At 39.1% G+C, this 21,575-nt stretch overlaps 1 protein-coding gene across 3 annotated transcripts; it reads right to left on the bottom strand.

The window, feature by feature from the left end:
• Window positions 1–3,897: 3,897 nt before the first annotated feature.
• Window positions 3,898–16,494, bottom strand: LOC106167834 (matrix metalloproteinase-18). 3 transcript variants are annotated; one of them, XM_013546716.3, is made up of 10 exons: window positions 15,399–16,488; window positions 8,795–8,921; window positions 8,239–8,361; window positions 7,825–7,925; window positions 7,072–7,366; window positions 6,675–6,839; window positions 5,937–6,503; window positions 5,385–5,542; window positions 4,970–5,141; window positions 3,898–4,646 (listed from the first exon to the last, which is right to left on the bottom strand). In XM_013546716.3, exons 1-10 carry the CDS (start codon window positions 15,615–15,617, stop codon window positions 4,123–4,125), a joined length of 2,451 nt encoding a protein of 816 aa, XP_013402170.2. In that variant the 5' UTR covers window positions 15,618–16,488; the 3' UTR covers window positions 3,898–4,122. The 3 variants fall into 3 exon arrangements, with proteins under 3 accessions (XP_013402170.2, XP_086875402.1, XP_086875403.1); XM_087019276.1 differs by lacking the exon at window positions 15,399–16,488 and adding an exon at window positions 11,587–11,667; XM_087019277.1 differs by lacking the exon at window positions 5,937–6,503 and having other exon boundaries at window positions 15,399–16,494.
• Window positions 16,495–21,575: the final 5,081 nt, after the last annotated feature.

The following is a 21,575-nucleotide window of genomic DNA, read 5'->3' as shown; positions in this document are numbered from 1 at the left end:
TAAACAGGTTGATCTGAAATATTTTAAATATTAAATATTTAAAAGGCCATGAAGGAAGCCTAATTATTTAATTACTGGTAATAGTAATTGACATGGTTGAAGACTGTTAGGGTGCTTTTTTTACATTCAAGCTAACTTCCTGGTTTTACTGAACGCCATGCATATAAAACGCCATCCATATGAACATTTTAAGGTCAAAATGTAAAAAAAGAAGAAAAAAAAGATTGGGATTCATTTTTGCGACAGTTGATGCCGAATTTTCATAATTTGCACAAAGTATCATTTCTGATATATTATTTTGAATAAATGGAAAAGATCACATCGACATTGCAATTTAAATGCAAAGATCAAAGACAAGGTCAAAATATTCAAAAGTGAGCAATTTGCCTACAATGGGTTGCAACATTTCTTCGAATATTTTGTATGTTCCAGTCACAATTCTTCCAATATCTTCTGACTGATTTATTGCGAAATAATCTACAATAACAATTCAGACACCCGGGCTGAATGACGCAGAGGACAATAAAAGATCGTGCAGTCATTGGTTAATTAAATGTCTCACTTTAAAAGCCACGAATCCATGGCAATGAAAGAAAACGCGGTGTTTGCTTGATTTGATGACGATAAGGCCGACCCAGCTTCAGTCACGTCGAGGGAGTGAGAGAAAGACAGAGAGAGAGGACGGAAATGGTGCAATGCACACCGTGTCTTCCCGTGAACTCAAGGAGACGCTGCATCGCACTTGTCCCTGGTTGATTTATACTGACAATGGCGACCCGACTTAAGGTGACACTCAAGAGAGCTTCCACGCCAGAGGGAGGGTTGGACTCCTCCCAAACTTGAGGAAATCGACTTGGGACCACTGTGAGTCGAGGACGCCTAGAATGTATAATTAATCAACTGAACGCGGCCATACAATTACAGTTCATTTAATCGCACTTAGGAGTTGGATTTGACCAAAAAAATTGACTCTGCTGGCTAGCCGCAAAGGAGATCGTCCTCGCCATTGTGGTCGCCAAAGGTTGAGTTAAGCAGAGATATGCGCATTAGGGGTTATATCGTATAATTCCGTGGTAGGTCAGAAGCCCCTGTGTTGTTTATGGAAATTTTGTCACATGAAATATTGCTAACTGGTTCACGCCGTATTACAGTCTGTTGTCGTGTAACACAGTCAGTGAATTTTGTATCATCTTTATTTATAACGTTCATGTAAGTTATCACAGTTATTCGTGTAATGGTCGGATTATGTATTTGGGGTCAACATCCGCAAGTGTATAAATCGTTAAAATAAAACAAGAGACGCCCTAAGAAAGTTATCATTTTCTTTCAGATATATCATGCGGTTTTAAAATATGCTTCATGCATTTTTGTCGCTATTCAAGCGCCTTTTGCACCGGGCTTGTGACCGACGAATTTGTGCCCGTTCTCAGCCCCCTTCACAGTTGAGGTTTGCCAATATTTGATACTCAACTTCCAATCTATACACCAGTGTTAATGAACTTAAAATATTGCAGCCTTTTCTGTTGTTAAGTATTTTTGGGTGAGGGCGCATAGTCGGTCTCCCAGCGGCCGCGCGTTTGATATAAAAGGAGATTTTTGAATCATAACGTCTTAGGGCTCATTCGCAAAAAAACTATCGGTGTTACTGGCGGTGATCCAACTCCGTGGGGAATCTTGCTGAATACAGCCAGATGAATAGATTGAAATGCCTCCTCCTAGCGTTGAGTAGAATACAGAAAAGCTGGCGAGTATACGAGTACGTTTGAAAATAGAAGAGGCATGTGTTAATTTGATTGCATTCGCATAATTTGTTAATCTGATTGTATTTGTCAATGCGGATTTGACACGATCTACGTAGAAAGATAGTTGCATTGGGAATGGGCCCTTATTTACCCACGTGACCCCATCTGACTACTAAGTCTATCATAATATTATAATATTTGGCAATTACACGGTGTCCTTACAATACAACACATGCTGTAAATCACCCTCGAATTTTGGCAAACGAAACATGATTTACATTTGAAATTAATGCGGTGACAGATTCACTGTCCTCCCAAGTACTTCCTGACCACTCGTACGTAAATGAAACGAATGTCCACTTAGGAAACTGACCGCGCGAGACGCACGTGGGTGTCAGGGTCACTTTATTTCATCTTTGAGTTCGTGTGCGTGTGCGTGTGTGTGTATGTGTGTGTGTGTGTTGCGTGCTTGCAGGTGCAGGAGCGTGACCTAGGTGCGCGTGTCGCAGTACCACGTAAGGATATGACATTTTGTGCGAGTGCGCGTCACTGTGGTCAGGGTTATGATGCACGTGTGAGAGTATGCGGTTCTGTGCGCACGTGGGCTCGTGCATGTATGTTATGTTTTTGGGTTTGTTTGTATGGAGTGTGTGAGTGCATGTCTATGTTTCGGATCGTAAATGCTCGCGTGTGTGTGTGTGTGTGTGTGGCTGTGTGTGTGTGTGTGTGTGTGTGCGCTTGTCCCTTTGTGTTTGAGAGAGAGAGAAAGCATGCAAACATGTTTGTACATGCAAGCGTGCGTGGGTGCGTGAGTTACGTATCAATAAACATATCCTCTTGCTATGGGTGCACGTGCGGACTTCTGCACGTGTACCCGTCCTTGTGAATAGCCTATTTCAAAATCAGCTTTTATTGTTCTTTTTAGAGGTTAATTGATGTAAACATATGGACGAACATTAATTTATCGTACCCTCGTGGTCCTAGCCTGGCTACCTTAATGTTAAATGCTTTGGGGAGGGACTCAAAACAAAACATTTCCGTGTCCTTTATTTTGGATATTTTAAAGTCTATTTTAAAGTCGCCATTGTTTGTGTGTATTTATTTTTTTCGACTGACGAAACTGTCGACTTATTTGGTGATCTTATATCTAGACAAAAGCAATAGTCTTAGAATTATTTCTAAGACCATATGATTATTTCATGTCCATGTTTCAAAAGAGGCCATTTTTAGCAGCCCAAACAAATGAACTATAAATTATGAACAAATGCATTATAACAAATTAAGTTGTTTATTAATTTTGTCAAAAATCCAGCGCCAAATATTAGACCCAAAATTCGACACAATCAGTTCACCTAGAATTCAATTCACTTCATTATACATGTATTTATACTGTAGTATATTGAAGTGGCAAAAAGTTTGATAAAAAATGTGAAAGAAAAATATTACGGTATGATCCAAGCATTTTGCTCTCAGCTACATTTTTCGGTGATTTTCAAAAAATTTTGTGATGTCTTTTTTTTTTAAATACGCCACAACAAAATATGTTAATAAAAATACATTTTTTCTTTTGAAAACACATTTGAAATGCACAAAAGTCACGAGCTTTTTAATAATTTCACGTTTGGTTGTTTTTAGTCATAAATCAGGTTATAATGGATATTTCACGTGTGGCCAAACAAAGAACATTTATAAATAGACATATCACATTAAAAGTCACTTTTGAAACGCACAAAAAATGATAAACAAGTTTTCTTGTGGTTTTGATAGATGTATTCATTCATATTTCAGAACGTAAAGAAGAAAAGATACGAGATAAACTCCTGATATCATTTGTAGGGTACAAAATGTGACATGCGGTTTATTTTCACGATGGTATGAAAAAAATAGTAAAATAGCTCAACTGAAAATAATATATAAAATATGGAATTTTTTACATGATTAAGTAATTAAATGGACCGTTTTCACACTTTGTTGCCTTCGCCAAGGTCGTTATGTTTTGGGGTCTGTCTATCTGTTGGCAATACCACGCAAAAAAAAAAAAAAAAAAAATTGTAAACAGATTTAGATGAATTTTTTTTAAATGTCGGGAAGCCGTTAGATTCCTACTAAAAATTAATTCCCAAAATGACAAAATATTACAACAGAAAATAGTTAATAATTGACGCATGTATGAACTAGCCATTTATTTTAAATATTTTAAAGCTTTACATTGTGTATATAATAATATGTATATTTTCTCTCCAAACTCTTTCAAAGAGTAACTCTATGTCAAATTGTATTTTCACTGATTGAAAAATGTAACTTTAAAAAGGTGAAACGTTAATGAACATTTCTCTCTATGAAACGCTTAATTAACAATTGATTGGCCTTGTTTTCTATCCTATGCTTTAAATAAATATAATATCATGTACATAAAAAGAAGCAACCCGAAAGAGGCACACAGTTCGTTACTGGTCCCTCTCAAGGACTTCTCATAATGTCCAACATTGGATACATCTCCTATGCTGTTAATATTTTTAAGCTCGTGATTAGATGTGCTTTCTACAGCGTTCAACAGACGGAGCAAAAACTCGTTCGCTGCGCCATCTTTCGTTGTGTCTGAAGCGCCATCTATCATTGCGGTGAGGTTATACTCAGGAAGAGTTTCCAATGTGGGATCGCCTTCCACCGAGCCTGCGGTAAGGAAGGCCATTAGACTGCTCTTAGAACAGTAGGATTTTAACCAAAAGCCTACCGTGTCTTTATAAGCCACGGTCCTTTTAGAAGACTGGTCGTAAAGGTAGGAACGCTGCCCGCTGAAAACCCAGGCGTAGCGTGTATTCCACTGAAAGGCTGCGTCTCCCGCATTGGAAAACTTTTGATCTGCGGCGGCTGCGGAGGTTTTTTGTATCCAGTAATTTTCACCTGGAAAAAAACAAACAAAAGAAGACGGTGTGATACTCAATGTTATATTTACAAAGGGGCTTGCAGATTTAAAAAATGACAATTCTTAAAACATTAGACCAATCTGTTTATGCATGAAGTCTTTGTGAAGGCGAAAAGCGCTGACGTTTCTTAAACGGTCCCTTATTGTTGCACTAATATCTATGATAAAAAATAATCAAAATAGCCCAGTCGTTTTACACAAATCACTCTACTGCGAATATCTAATATACAGTTCCACAATTTAAACTCATTACATCTTGTTGAATATTCCCGAACTATATTTACTTCATTAGTTTTGTTACCTTTCACAAGAACAAGCGGGTTTCCTACGTTGGTACTTCTAAATACCGCTGTGACGTCAGACTGGAATGACGCAGGCACGCCACCACTGAACATTGTGACGTAAGGGCGGGGAAACCCCAGCTGTAACGTACGTCGACCGCCATATAACGTGTAGAAATACATGAGGTTTCCCTGAAGCAGTGTAAAGTAAAAACCGTTAGATAGAAAAAACACGAGCCAAGGGGGTTTAACTTCAACGCTTTAGTTCCATCAGTTGGTGCATTCGTTGAAGATCGCTCCTAACCTCGCAACTTCAGAACGACTGCGTTTCAGATAAATTTACGACTGAGTGAGGTAAAACAATTCCTTACTGATAATTAAAAAAAGAAGAAAAACCTTCACTGGACCATTAACAAGTACATAGGCAATTCTCACCTTGAAAAAGAGCACAAAGCACATGCTAGCTATCACACAAAACTCCGTAGCGGCATTTATATTGGCGGGAAGTCCTGGCCACTTGTTGGCGATTAGTTCTGGATCATGAACATATTTATCTGGGTACTGGTAGCGGGATATTACCCAGGTATACTTACCTGAAAGTAGAGATGATGCTACATAATTTGGGTGAGTGGTTCAAGATGAATGATGTGAGGTAGGAAGAGGGGTTAACCTAGATGATTTTTCTATACGGACCATGTCGGGCGGGGATCGGGGGGTGGGGGTGGGGGGAGTCGAAGGAATCTACATTTAGGCCAGAATAGGTCTTGCCTGAATTTTAAAAAAATTATGTGGATTCTATGACATTTTTCAAGATGGTCAAACATTGGGATAGAAAAGATAACTTTTTCAATTGCTGGCTACAGGCTTGTCTTAATAAGTATCGTGTTTATGAACATTTTCATCCTGGTTCTTAATTTTTTTTTTTTTTTTTTTTTTTTTTTTGCCGGGTTGTGGTTGCTAGTCTATATCCCACCGTGCTAAACGTACCCTTAAACAAATGAAGTTCGCCACGCAATGAGAAAGCAGCATCTATCCTAGCATCTCTACATATATCTGGCGGGCCCAATCTGGAACCGCGTGTCCCCATTGCTTTAGCAGTCGTGGTGATGGTTTTTGTACTAAAAGTAGTCGCAGTTGTGGGTGTAGTCGTTGACGTAGTCGTTGGCGTTGTGGGTGTAGTCGTTGTCGTTGACGTAGTCGTTGGTGTTGACTTAGTCGTTGGCGTTGACGTAGTTGTCGGTGTTGAAGTAGTTGTTGGCATTGAAGTAGTCGTTGGTGTTGACGTAGTTGTCGGCGTTGGCTTAGTCGTTGGTGTTGATGTAGTCGTTCGCGTTGTGGTAGAGACTGAACTCGTTGGTGTCGGTGCCGCAGAAGCTCTTCTTGTAGACGACTCGACGGGAGTTGTTTCCTGCTGGCTCTCTGTGGTTGTCGTGCTTACTGTTGTGGATGTTGTAGTTGTTGTCGTGGTCGTAGTTGTACTTGTCGTAGTGCTTGGTGTTGTACTTGTAGTTGTAGTACTCGACGTTGTTGTAGTAGTCGTTGGCGTGGGCTTGCCTGTTCGAAAATTCATTATTGAGAATTTTTATAACAAAATCTTAGACATGCCGTATATATATATATATAGGTTTCATATCATTGATTATGTGCCTTGCATTTTCTGAGTTACAGTTTATTTTTGCATACCTGATCAATTTTTTTAAAAGTCATATCAAGACAAGTGCCTACCGTACAAATCCTGTATACCGGCTATATCGTCTGCGTTGAGATGAGCGTTGGCCTGGCAACCGCGGTAACTAGGATACATAATGGCAGAGATTTGATCCGAGTGGTCCAAGCCCAAGGAGTGGCCAAACTCGTGCAGGGAGACCCAATGCAAGTTATAACCAATTTCTGAAATATGGAGGTTTTTTCTGTCAGAATAAAAAAAAACGGGAGTCAAGTTTCGAATTTATATATATATTGTTCTGTCTGATAGTAAGACAAAAAAGAAAAAAGAAAAACGTCGGGTCAGTTAATCAAGAGATTTACAAGTGAAGCCCATCATTAGAATATAGATCATTTTTAGAGTGCAGAAGATTGAAAACAACAGCTACACAAATTCAGCACGCTTGGGTCGACCTACCTGAACAATCGGGACCAATCCACCTGAAGGCATCATTAAAATGTGCGTCTCCGCGAAACAAATACGGGTAAGCCTCGGGCTCGTGCCTGAGATCCTTAGAAACGGGAAAGAACGCATGCGCCAGGACGTAGTTCCTGAATGCCAACTCCCAGTTGTTTTTGCTGCTTGTCCAGTGGGCTAGCTCGGGTCCGAGATGGGACTGGTCGCGCCTGTCATTGCCAAACAGCACGTGAATATCAGCGACGGTGTCGCCCTCTACTTCCGTGATGCTCAATCCCGAGTGGTCGGTCCATTCCTGGGTAAAATTAATTTTTTTTTCCAGTTTTTGTGGTTTTTATTGTTTGAATTGCGGTTTGTTGTGTTTTAATCCTTAATTATCTTTTCTCAGGATTTCTTCTTTAAAATACTTTCAGACTTGGCTCTTTTTTTCGTAAAATATGGTAATATTTTACTAAACTTTGGAAAAGATAACTTTACTGAGCTCATTATATAAAACCACCTTTTATTCTTACAAACATACATGTTTGAAGAGACCTAGCTCAGGGGAACAGTTATTGGCAAGCCATGAAAATAATGTACGATAGGTAAATTTGGCACATAAAAATAGTACTTACATAATATCATGTTACTAATTAGTATTAAAATATTACAAAACTTTCTGAAACATTATATTAATAAAAAGACGATCTTGAAAATATCGTGCTGAGATAGTTAATCTTGCAGTGACATGACTGTGTTTGATGTTCCACCCACCTTGAGAGCACCTAACAAAATGTTCCGCACTTTCTGCAGTGGCATGTCGTTGGTCAGCTGCCCAAACTTCACGGTCAGTTTATCCTTGTACCACCCTCTTCCTGACAATACATTCAATTATCTTTGTTAGTTGACAACATAACTACCGGGTGTAAACGCACTAAGAGACTCTGGCTGGCACATTAAATAGGCCTTTGCTTTGTGGGATTGTTCAGCTAAATCACTTTTAACGTACAAATAACCTGAATTTTCGATATTTTTTATCATCCAGCGATCCTCATCAAATTGTGACGTCACAGGTCAAAGTTTAACAGCGTCCGCTAGTTCATGCCATTTTACCACTGATTCCGGTTTCTTGACGCTTGAACACCTTCACTTTTTTTATCTCAAGATTCGTTCATATTCTTCACTCACCCCGTAAGATGTAGCGTTTCACCCTCTTCTTTCCGCTGTCGTCTGCCGCAGCGCGCGGTTCAAAATCTGGTTTACCACATCTGGGAGTCGTCATGGCAACCACCGTGTTTGCATCAATAGTACCTAAATGAGGTAAAACAAAATGCAATTTTGAATAAGAATTAATATTTTAATTATAATATCATCGTTATAAGAATGAAGGATTTTGAACCTCAAAATTGTTGAAGTACAAGCACTATATCAAACCAAAATACTCTTAACCGCGTGATGGGGGCACCGCCTTCGTCTTTTCATCAAAAGCGCAATTGTAATAAATTAGTTGATAGAATTGTATATCGTGTTAAGCGTGGAATATAATTATTCTTCAAATGTTATTCAATTTCTGTTTGGTTAACAAAATAAGGCATAAAACGCTGCCGTTCTAAATCCTCAAGTACAAGTGCACTGAAAAAAACACACGTCATTCGTGAAGACCTAATTTACAAACACCTAATTTACAGTATGCACAACTGTACCTCTAAGTACTAGTCGTGCCTAGTGATGAGACGTCCCATACCTGTTGTGTTTAAATGATACATGGCCTGGAAGTGTTTGATAGCATCCTCATAATCTTGTTGGGCTTCTTTGTCCAAGGAGAACTCTTCAAAATCCTGTGTGAGATAACCAAATCGTTTCAAGAACTCCTGAAATTGAAAGAAAATACACATTTAGATGATCGTCACATTGTAATTAGTGCCATGTGTGTTATAGGTCTTCAGGCAAACGGAAATACAATGTACAACAGAAGCGACGAAGTTGAGTAGTTTGCTAAATAAACTCATTCTTTACCGGCCAATACATGAGTTAACTGCTTATGCTATTGACCAAAAAAAAAAAAAAAAACACTAATTTCTATTGCCATTTCATAGGCAGCCGAATACTTTTCCATTACAAAAACACAGCTTTTAATAAGTACCTACATTATACATTTTATTCCCAAAATGTGTTTTTTTAAATGCCTGTTGATTCATGCCACATCATCCTTGATGCATTTATATACTGTTATTTTCCAACTGTTTTGAAAAAAGTGTTAAATTAGTTAAGATGCACTAGAATATTATTTCTGGGTTCAGAGGTCTTGTGGGTCAAATGGAACCTCCTCTTCCATGTATAGGCCGCGTAAACATACTATTAGGAAGCAGGGTTGGACATTTCATGGTCCTTAAAAATGTAGCATTCTCTTAAACAACTGTGAAGACCATTTAAAAAGACAAATTGATTCATCAAGACAGCTTGAATTTAACGAACAGCCATTCAATTCACGGTTGACCTTTTACCGCGCCTTTGTAACAGCGCCCTTGTAAAGAAATGTCACAATCGGTAGGCCCACTGATTGCGATATCCTTATTACGACACTGACCTTTCTTTGACCTCACGACTTATCGAGAGATTTCTTGACAAATAAGAGAGCAGAAAAAGTTCGTATTCAGTTTCCTTAATTCGGTAAAACGTTTTAATGTAAAATTAGGGAAGAAGGCAGAGTCTTTTGAAAATCATTTTATAGGCAATAAAATCCAATTATATAAATTGTATAGTTCATATGTTAATGTTCTAAGAATTATCAATATTAGGAATGAAATAACACTACCCATCACCTCTAAACAAAGATAACTAATGACATTAGTAGGATAAAGGTGAATTTAACTGCCGGCTTAACTGATGCTTAACGATACTTTCAAAGGTTCTTGGATAGCTTTCATGAAGCAGGCACGGTCAACAACAAGGTCAAATAGTGATTATCTCCGGTATACTAATTGTTTTAGGGGACCTTATACCCCCCCCCCCCCCCCCCCCCCCCAGAACGGCACATGTATTGGTCAGTTCATAGAATACTATTCTTATCATACTGATAAAACCAAACATCTAGCTGAAGATAGAGGAGCCTGTAAATCTATTACGTGATCCTCATAAGGGCTTTTTGCAGAGTGTTACCCTTTAAACAGGACCACATATTTTAGGCCTATTCGCAGGTATTCCTCTGGCTAATTGTTATGTGCACCATAACCAAGCGAAAAAATTGCAGATAATGGACGCCATCGTCTAGCTCGTTGCTAGTAGAAAGCAGAATGTGCATGTGCGTGCCGTATCATACGAGCTTATTTCCAATACCAACTCGGCCTTGGATAGAATTCGACATTGCGACTACTTTTACTGACTTTTTAAAGCATTGCATGTTACACTGTAGGTTCACAGGCTGGCACACTTAAACTTCAACTAGTGGCAAAAAATTGCTGGGTCATTGCATGGTCATGAAGTATAACGGGTGACCAGAGCGTGACTGCCCAGGGGTCAAAATGTGGACTTCTTGCGGGTTTCCTCTGCTGCACGCATAATTAATGATGTTATCTTTCAAGGTTCTTACTGTTATAGAATTTAAGGATTAATTTCATAATGACTCCTAATTTTTCTTGGCTTCAGTTATGCATTTTTAACTTGAAGCCTGCGCGCGCTGATTTTAATGAGGTGCATCCCTCAGCGGCCCAAATTATCTTAATTAAAGGGCGGTTAATTAAGGCCCCACTCCCACAGCCACCATCGGTCTACATAGATCGATCCAACTCAACACAACTTTTTTTTTTTCATATAACCGAGATCTCTTGCTGTTCTGTTTGTGGCATATTCTCCAGCTTTTCTGTATTCTGCTCGTCTGTATTCAACGCCAGGTGTGTCATTCAGTTAGGCTGACTGCTCTCAGCGAGAGTCCCCGCAAAGTTGGATCGATCTGCATAGGCCGATGGTGTCAGTGGGAATGGGGCCTAAGATGTTTATCGCACTAATGCATCGCACTAATGTTACCTTATATAAATGCAACCTGGTCCTGAGACTAATTGTACTTCGTGATTTACCGTGAGATAATTGCGTGTAACTGTTGGTGGCCTCGCCTTTAAAGTTTCTGAGACGGATTTTGTATTATCTCCATTTTCTTTTTATTTCGAAGGTGTCACGTTCATCATAGCATTTATTTCAATCCTATACGAAATAGAAATTGTCTTCATGATAAGTTTTTTGCACCTTTTTTTGTAGGCTTTTAGGTAGAGTGTTGGTCAGTATTACTTATTCATTGTATAATACATAGTATTTTGTTTGTAACTTTAACCAGTTATCTTCGGTGTATTAAGTGCAATAAACTATGCATTTTATGTTTATTTAATGAATTTAACTTTTCCCAGTATTTCCTTACCGTCTCGAACCACAAAATCAGTCATCAAAGCTTCATTCTAGAGAACTTTGACTTCTACATGATGAACTCTAATGAACAACATTGTTATGATGTCTGTTGTAAGTAAATATTATATATATTATACCCACCTCTTCAACCACATAGAAATTATGTAACTTGTTCAGTCCAAATTTCACGCTTATGAAAGTGTACATTTTTCTGAGCACTTCGTTGGTAATGGCATCGCACAATGGCTTTAATTGTTTCAAAGTTTATTATCTAAACGGTGAAGGTGGCGCGTGCGCAATTATCGCAAATTAAATCGAGAGCGTAAAGCGACTTAATTGCAAGGTGGCATATCTCCTGATTAACGTGATCATGAATTACTCATTTATTTTTCAGATATATCTAATTGTAATTGTACAGTAATTAAGATAAGATTCCTCCGGTAATTCACTCTCGCATACTTTAATAAGGAACTTTTCTTCAATAGTGGAATGGCGTTTGAAGTTTGTTCTCGATTTAAACCAACCAAAACACTTCAGCTATCGTTGGGATTGGAAGAAAAGCGTCACTTTTTCCTTTGTGAAATTATAATGTATTTTTCAGGACCATGTGATAAAAATGATTTGACTTTAAGGCTTGCAACGGAAAAATTAAAAATCTAATTATAGGTATTCGTGATCATCTACAAGTACAAAAATGCGTGGTCGTGAAAATTCGGAAAGCATTTAAGGCTAACATTAACACAAAGTGGCCATTTAAATATTCCATGAAGACAAGATTATCGTGATTATTCCTACCCGTGCCTCTGCCAAAATTAGTCACGAATTGTAATTTGCGTTAAAATGTGACATGGCGTCTGGACGAAAATCTGATCAAAACGTGTCTTAGATCGAAAACGGTGGCCACCAACGGGACCATAAATTATTCCAATGCTAATTTATCCTCTGGGAGGAAGTCTAAAGTATGATAATTTGCTAGTATATGTAGATCTCTATGTGCTGGGCTCAGTGATGAAACACTGGTTACATGTTGATGTCAAAAAGTAATGCACAGGACTTCAAAGGGGGTGGTGTCTTTTTCTTTAAAAAAAGTGGGCCCTTTTTTTCATTGGTTGACCCAATTTTCGAAATGGTATAAAACTTGGGCCAATTTTGATTCAGAGCGAACCTTCGTCGGCCAAAATTAATTGTTACAATGAAGCTTCTTCTTTAAACTTCGGTAATTACACGTTCATGGGGACAGAGGATTGGTTATTGTCCAGTCACGTACTACAGGACAAAGGCACTTAGTGACCTCACTGTTGAGAAAAACCAGTGGTCAGGGCTGGAGGCCTGGGAGGTGGAGGGGGGGGGGGGGGGGGTGGAGGGGGTGACTCAAACCAAAACAAATGACCGTACACATTACAGATATCACAGACATCAGCATTAACAGCAATCTCCGTTGCAGTAACCACCTTGACCACTCACTGACCCCTTCTCCGGCCACAACTGGACAGTAAACGCCATGGTGACAGTTTGGTGTCCATTAATACCAATATAAAACGCCACTGATTAATCTAAATTGATACTGGCCAGATTTCTTATCTTTTTCACTCCAGATAACACAGTTGTTGGGGTGGCTCTCAGGATAAATATTTCCTTCTAAAGATTCAATTCATTTCAATTTGTTTCGACACAGGTACGTGTCACTTTGCACATTTGACAGGAGTAATCCTAAGGGCACAGCCTGTATGCAACTTGTGTATTCTTCTGTCTGTTCTGAGCTCTCGAAAAAAGGGGGACCGCGAGACCCTCCCCTCCACCAATGCCACAGATTAATAACACGCACATTTCTCCAACGCGTGTAGAAGTAGAGAATTGGAGAAACTTGTCATGAATTAAGCAGAGACATTCCTGTGAGTATGTAGTGAAAAATCAATCTGTGGCCCTGGTAGGGGATACAAGACTTTCTCAATATATTAATTAAAAAGTGACATTTGAAAATTTATGGAAAATATAAAAAAAACACCCTGGTTTTTGCTAATAATATGAACTCTCGATTCGTGAGAAAAATAAAATAAAGGTATCTTTTCCCATCCGCATCTTATATGACACAATTTATGACAGTGAACGGCGACAATTACATAATCCTCAGGTACTCATATTCAGATGTGTCTCCATCTGAGTCTGTGTTATAATACGTACCATTGCATGTAACTGTCAAAATTTACTCGTGTTTTTATGCCATGCCATTAATCATGTACCCAAATATTTCAAAGGGTTTTTTATTTTGAAAAAGTGGATCTTTTCGCCCCCTTAGTTGACAGAAATGGTGAGATGGCATTGACGCTAGATTGGAATTTGATTCAGAGTACACTTTTTCTGGCCAAAGGGCCAAAGGGCCACCCCCTCCCTCCCCCTTCCCCCGCCAGAGGCAAATATTCTTCAACAGAATGTCCATCGTGCATCATCCATTGTAATAATCCAGGTGTGGGTGTGTGTCACTGTATGTGTGTGTGTGTTTGTGTCGTTGTATGTGTGTGCTTCTTACGCCATCCTCATAATCGGCATCTTGCGTTCTCGTAACATAAAAAGAGATCATCTTTAATGCTGTGATCGTGTTGATGTATATTTACGCGCTCATGTGTGTGTGTGTGTGTGTGTGTGTGTGTGTGTGTGTGTGTGTGTGAGAGAGAGAGAGAGAGAATGTGTGTGTGTGTGTGTGAGAGAGAGTGTGTGGTGTGTGTGTCTATGTGTGTGTGAGAGAGAGAGAGAGTGTGTGTGTGTGTGTGTGTGTGTGTGTGAGAGAGAGAGAGAGAGTGTGTGTCTGTGTGTGTGTGTGTGTGTGTGTGAGAGAGAGAGAGAGAGAGAGGGCATTTTTGCAAGTATAGTTCAGGAGACACACGACATTTTACACACACACACACACACACACACACACACTCACACACACATATATATATATATATATATATATATATATATATATATATATATATATATATATATACCATCTGATGGTATATATATATATATGTGTGTGTGTAATATGTCGTGATGATCATTGATCTCTGCTCATCCCAACTGACAGCGTATTTTAGACATAGACTAAAATTGCAAGAGTTGAAGTCCATGGATGAAAATTATCACCATACCATCGTTTTTCCGTGGTCTGTCTCCCGTCGAGTATTAACCACAAACAAATATATTACTTCACGCCCGTGCTCGAAGCGGTCTTTAAAATTGCATCCCTATTATTATCATTTATTATTTGCTTTGATTTATTTGTCTGCCCATGGTTTTGATGCTCATGGTCTAATACGTTTGTTGTACAATGTAAAAATCACCGCCGTCTTAGTCATCACACTACCGGTATTACTTTCTTATATGGGCTTTGCAGCGGCGCCAACTTCACAAAATAATTCTCGAATCGGACAGTTTCTCTTGAGATGAAAAAAATCAGTTTGCGTCAATTTGTACAGCGTTGTTATTAACATGAAACTGACGTCAAAACGTTTTTGCTTAAAAGTTGGGACTGATTTCCACCTCAAGCTGAATTGTGCAACAGAACCCTGTTGTAGGCTACTGACCGCATGGACTCATTTATGCAACAGTGAACGCACGTTTGATTTTAAAACCGAGATATGGCGAGCGTCTGTGACACCTGTCTCCTGTATTTACATGGCGTTTCATCGGTAGGATGTTTGTATGGACAGAGTTTTCTGTCATATCCCTTGATCTGCTTGTTAGTGATATCCTGTTTTGTGGCAGATCGTTATCAACGATTCATGTTACAAGATTGAATGTAAGAATCTAAAATAAATATTTTGAATAAATTATAACATACTGAAAGTTTGAGATATCAGACCTTTAAAAAAATGGGACTTGATAAAAAGGTACATTAATTCACCTGCAGTAATAGCAATGATAACAATAATAACAACAACAATGCTGCGTCTAAAGTAACGTCAACTCACCATGGCATATTTTTGTCTTTCTTCTTCGCTGGCTAGAAGCTTGGTCTTGATAGGATCCGGCGAGTACGGCGTTATTTTAGAATTCTCATCAAACTGGATGTTCTCATCTGCCTCCAAGAAAGCGCCATTTTCTGATCTTAAAGGAGCGCTAAGTATCTCGCCAGCTACTATTACCGTCAGTAAAGCAATAGCCCACCTGAGCCGCATCCAATGCACCATATTTGTAATTTTCTTTTAGGTCCAGGAAATAACCTGATGTCCGAGCTTCTAGGACCGAGAAGCTGGTGGGAGCCTTATCGCGGAGTTCCTTAATAGCACCTTTAAAGTTACAGTTCACACCTGTCTAATTGATTACCTGTTGTTCTTTTCAAGTGCTTGCAACCTTAAAGCTATATTCTGTTGATGTGTATAAATGCCAAAGCATAATGTTCTGGCGCTTGATATGGTAAAACGCCCTATGAAGTAGCAATGCACGTTGTGCCAAGTCAGTCAATGATGAAGTGTCCAAACAATTATTTGAGAAAAAAAGGATTGAGTCGAGAGTTCCAATGTCTTATAAAAGACCTCTCTCCGCACGCCCTACAAAATCTTAAGATATGCAAGTGAAACAATTGTGTAACTCCGGCAATGATAGGTCCTTGTATGTAGAATGTCTTGAGAGACAACTAAGATTTTTTTCATAAATTCAGCGACGACATCGACCAACATTCATCCTATATCATCGATATCCAGACTCCGTCCTGGAGAATATCCGAAGAACGGTGATGTCCACCTTATATACTGTATGTCCACTGTCCAGAGAATGGCCAAAGTCTTGGCAAAGTGTGGTAATCAATCGCTTCGGCGGTCAATACCAATGGCCATGAAACCGCTATTACCGCTAATTAATTAGCCGACGGCTTCATTAATTGACCTGATGACCACGGCTTGGTGCTGAATCGTCAATCGTGAATCAGCGAAGGGATGTGGCTTCGGACCGCAAACCCCCTGCTAAGGTGTATGTGACAAACCACTCGAGTGTCCACTTTTGTCCACTCGAACGGTCACTCGGGTCACTCACGTCACGCGCGCGTGAAGTATGCTCATAAACGCACCTGGGGGGAAGGAAGGAGGGGAAAGAAAAGGATCGGGGAGTGAAAGAGAGAGAAATCTCGTTTAGATATGTCATACGGCACAATAGACCACGTAGCTTGACATAATGCATTAAACAGGAAGGCGGTGGTACAAGTGGTCATTATACGACGATAGGGCACCTCGCAGGTATGTCATTATTTCCCGGTGTAGACGCCACGACGGCACTTGGTGCACTAAGTCACGTACACGAATTTCACCGCACCGTGGATAAAGAAAACAAGAGATACTTAATTAATTCAACATATGCATGAAGTGAACCTTAGTCATAAATACATGTACAAAGGCGTTTTGCCAGTACCTTTGCAAAAGTGTCTGTTGGTTAGGATCCACAATGCCGCCGATGCAATTTAAGGTATTTTTAACATAACATAAGATTTGTACTGCATCGTATCCGTGCACAAACCCCGAGGCGATGTTAATTAATACAAGGCAATAGTGACAGTCTTATCGGCTCTTGGGTGGATTTAGACGAAAGGAAAATTATCATGTCTCTGACAAGAGTGAGAGATTGTCTAATATTGCGCTGCCTAGACTCGTATTGGTGAGTGAGAATAGCTCTGGTGGTGAAAATGAGAAAGTAGGCTAAGTAAAAAAACTTTGGAAATCTTTCAGACAGACAGTAATCATTAATAAGTAAACGAACGCTATGAACATTCTCATGTCATTATCATAATCCACCAACCATAGGCATAGAATACACGGGCCTGATTAAAAATGACTTTTATAAAATATTTTTCTCGTATTCTTATACCAGTAATGTTATATCATTGTCGCGTATTATATCTTTCTCTGTAAAAAAAGTATTTAAGAGAAATAAACTGGAAAAAAAAAAAATATATATATATATATATACTTCATTTAGACAGATCGCAGGTTTAGGACTGTTAAGATAACAGGCCCAAAGCCTATATAGCGCCATAATTGTTTCACCCGGGTGTTTTCACCTTCGCACAGCGGGTTCTATATCGCAGTGGTCCAGCCATCTGTAGCAGTGTGTTGTAACACGGCCTGCCTTTTAGTCACGCTACATGAGATTTTTTTCTCGCTTTCGCGACTTCGCTTTTTGCGGTTTGGGCGGAAGTTCTACTAGGAAATGCCTTCTTTTAAACAAGACAAATATGAATCAATGCAAATTAATTGGCCGTGTTTAGCGAGGTGGCTTTGTTCAAGGGCTCATTCCGAATGAAGTTATCGTTCTGCGTAGATCGATCCTACTCCGCTTCAAGTCTCGCTGAAAACTACAAATTTAACACGCGTGTGTGTATGTGTGTGTCTCAGAGGTGAATGATGAATGACAATAAAAATTTCCAAAGATTTGCATAGTTAAAACAGGCCCGTAGCCAGGGGGGTTCGGGGGGTTCGAAAGAACCCCCCTTTTTGCTGGAAAAAGGTCCACTCTGGGTAAAATTTGACCTAGGTACATGGGGATTATATGGTAAAAGGTCCACTTTTTCAGGAAAAGAACCCCTTCTTTGAAATTGCTGGCTACGGGCCTGTAAAATTAATAACAGAGAGTTTAATTGCAAGCTTGCACGCGCTAATTTTAAGGAGGTGCACCTCTCAGCCGCACAAATTATCTTAATGAAAGGACGGGTAATTAGGGAGATGTTTATCGTTCTGATTCATCGTGCGCGTGAATATATACAACCTAGAAATTAGACAAAATGCACTTTGTGATTCATTTTATCTGTTGTGTTTTGGATTTTTGAAGTATTTGTGACCGTTTTTAGGTCATCTCCTTTCAGTGGCATTAGTTTCATCGTTATATCATGTCACAGGAAAGAAATGTGGGTGAATGAGGACTTTTTATGATTTTTAACGAAGTTTCAGAAATATTGCTTAAATACTTGCTTAAATATTTAAATCATTATCAAAATTAACCTGCAAAGTATTTTATAGCTACGGAAGTATCAATTTTATTTCTCATAGCAAACTAGGGAGTGAACTTGGAGGCACCATCTCCGTTCCTATTGTCAAATGATTGACAAGTGACAGACACAACTAATTTTACAGAATTTTTGTAGCAATAAAAATTACATTAAACATTAAACGTTTTCAAGGTATGCGTCAGTACGCATTTCACAGTATCATACTGTCATAAGTTTGAGATGAGATGCACTACTTTCCAACGCCGTTGAGAATCATCACTATCACATCACGTACTAGGCAATAGCGGTGTCGCGTCTGATACTTCGAAAACGGATAGTGTGGTCCGATATACCGGTGAATTCAGGTTCATTCAGTACCAAGTAAGGTAGTTGGATAGGCCTGTGTATGAACATATGAACAGTCTTGAGAAGCAAGGGCCCAAGATAGAAAAGGACGGACATGGAAATTTTGAGTAAAACACATTTGGCAATTAGTTCTGCCGAGGAGATATCGTTATTCTACCGAACACGGTTAACAGGTGGTATGACGTGCTGTTATACCGGAAAAGCTACTGAATCAAAACGAGTTGGTTTGCATTTATTGATAGGCCTGCTCTGAACGTTCCTACTTAAATGACTTCAGATGGTTTTATTTTCTCTTTTTCTTTGCAATGAGATAACGTTTGGTTTCACCTTTGACGTTATAGAGCACGATGAGGTCCACAGCTGTTCACACCTCGGCGGTTTAAGTATTGAGTAGTCTTTATGTCGACTGCGGACTTGCCCCGGGTACTGTATGAACATATGAACAGTCTTGAGAAGCAAGGGCCCAAGAAAGGGAAGGAGGGGCATGAAAAGACCAAATGTGTGCCTGTTAAAAGGAGTAGAGGCCACGCGACTTTTGTAAAAAAAATCGAAAAAATTATCTCTGATAATCACACCAAGAAGATAGCACATTTTGATGAAATGCAGAACATACGGAGTTAGCTATAGCTCAATTAAAGTTCAAGATCTACGGCACCAATTTAAAGACTTTTAACTGAAGATTATATTTTTATGCAAAAGGTAATTTGCTAAGTCCCACGAGAGCCCTCAATCGTTCTCGTGACATCCCGATTCAAAGGCCGGGTCGTTGTCGTGATGGACTGACGTGCCTTATCCGAGACTCGAACCCGTGACTTTGCGTTACTAAGCTTGATGACGCTTTGGATGCCTAATTTGCATCTATGCACTACCGACTGCTCCGTGACAGACCCGCTTACCCTCCGTTTGTGCGAGTTTCCTATTATAGTAATCAATTGCAATTTTTAAAAATTGATTCTGGCCAAAAAGTATGGCTTACTATCTGCTGTTACTCGAACCAGCGAGCGAGCGACCGCCTGTATGAAATGACGTTTGGTTTCACCTTCGACGTTGCAGAGCACGATGAGGTCCACAACTGTTCACACCTCAGCGGTTTTAGTCGCATATGCGTAACAAAATATTTCTCAATGGCCAACTCCTTTAGTTGGTGTGGGGGTGGGGTGGGAGGGGGTATCCATTTGAAATTTTTTGATTGCATTTGTTCATCAATGGCCAATAATAATTGACTGGGTACTTGTCTGAGGGCATTGTTGGCGAGAACATATTGTCAAAACAGCATGATAAATGTGAAAATGATTTGAAACTGATATGAGAGATTGAAACGATCTGAGAGAAAAGTGGTTACAAAACATACGGAGTAGAAAAAATGTGCCAGGCAAAATTATGTCTACAATTGATGCAGCACTTATCCGCTGCTTTTCTAGTTCATGCTGAGAATAAGAGAAACATGATTTTAGAGGTATAGAAAATGAAACAAGATTGCATTACAAAAGAGCTAACCATGATGTTAAAATATTTCTTAATGATGTTATTGAGTGTATGAAGCCCTTTTGTTTGTCTCATTACATATTAATTGTTGGCTCATGTTTCTATTATACCATTGCACCATGTCCTTATTTTGTATTACTAGCAGTGATCAGATGTTTGTTACACTTGTATATTAATTTTGTTTTTGTCATACTACATGTGTTGCTACATGTGGTTATCTTAATACAAATTATAAAATGTCATATGGGCCCGTTGCCTAAAATTACTGGATAAATCATTATTATTATTATTATTATTATTATTATTATTATTATTATTATATGTGTGAGCTGAGCATAAAACAAACAGGACAACTTAACGTCTGACCATTCTGGCCTCCCGAAGAATAGTTTCCCATTACATGAACAACCACCAACAGCAACCAAAATACACGTGGAAGAAACATTTTACTCAGACTGAACAGGCCAATCACATTTAGAACGGCTGTCTATGTGTTCTTGAATAAGGAAATGGTTCAAATAGGCTGTTACTCGTGGAGGGAGCAAAGGTATACTACATCCAATCAGCTTTGTGCACGTGATGGAAGGGAGCTGTTTAAGAAAAGTACGTCAGCTTAAACACATAAAGATAAATGTAAATAATTTATTTCTTTATAGGTGAAAACACATCCTTTCAGTTGTGCAACTACTTTTTCTTCAAATTTTAATAAAATAACATATTTATAAGTACATATATTTACTACGACGCAAATTTTCTTACTAATACAGGTTTTCTCATGCTCTTTTCCCTCTATCAGTACCAATCGTGAGTACTTTCGAAGCCATACCACTTGTGCAATTGTATAAACCTCCTTTGATAACATGCACTTGGTCAATTAGCTATACAATAATCATTCAGGGAATAATTTAAGCACGTATCCACACAGCCTGAATCTAAATGAAAATAAAATATTTTAAATATGTTGTCATATTTGGACAAGTTCAGATTCTAGCTGTAATCAACATCATAGAAACCATTGTTTGATGGCGAAATCAACAAACCAATAAGAACATCACGTGACGTTGATATTTTCAGTTTATTTGCATTTCAGCTGGTATTTAACTAAATGTTTCTTCCACATAGTTGGGCCAACGTCAACACCGTTGGCATTTGGTCGGCATTGGCATGCCGCCATCGGGCCATCGTTGGGCCAACGTTGGCACTGTTGACGTTGGTCTACCGTCGTTGGGCCAACGTCGGGTCAACGTCATTTTTTTTACGTTGATCCGATTTAGGGCCAACGTAGGACTAACATCATTTTTTGTCTTTGATCCATTGTAGGGCC

This window comes from Lingula anatina, chromosome 8, assembly GCF_051362555.1.
Source record: "Lingula anatina isolate TDL-2025a chromosome 8, LinAna3.0, whole genome shotgun sequence".
Classification (NCBI taxonomy): Eukaryota; Metazoa; Brachiopoda; class Lingulata; order Lingulida; family Lingulidae; genus Lingula; species Lingula anatina.
Note: the sequence above shows the minus strand (reverse complement) of the source record. Positions and strands in the feature narration are given on the sequence as shown.

What these genes read in the sequence shown, in the direction of transcription:
- LOC106167834 (XM_013546716.3), bottom strand. Translation starts at nt 15,617, where the DNA reads ATGGTGCATTGGATGCGGCTCAGGTGGGCTATTGCTTTACTGACGGTA. An exon ending in AAAGACAAAAATATGCCATG is followed by an intron (nt 8,922 to 15,398) that starts GTGAGTTGACGT and finishes TTTCAATTTCAG; the next exon opens with GAGTTCTTGAAACGATTTGG. An exon ending in GTATCATTTAAACACAACAG is followed by an intron (nt 8,362 to 8,794) that starts GTATGGGACGTC and finishes TACCTCATTTAG; the next exon opens with GTACTATTGATGCAAACACG.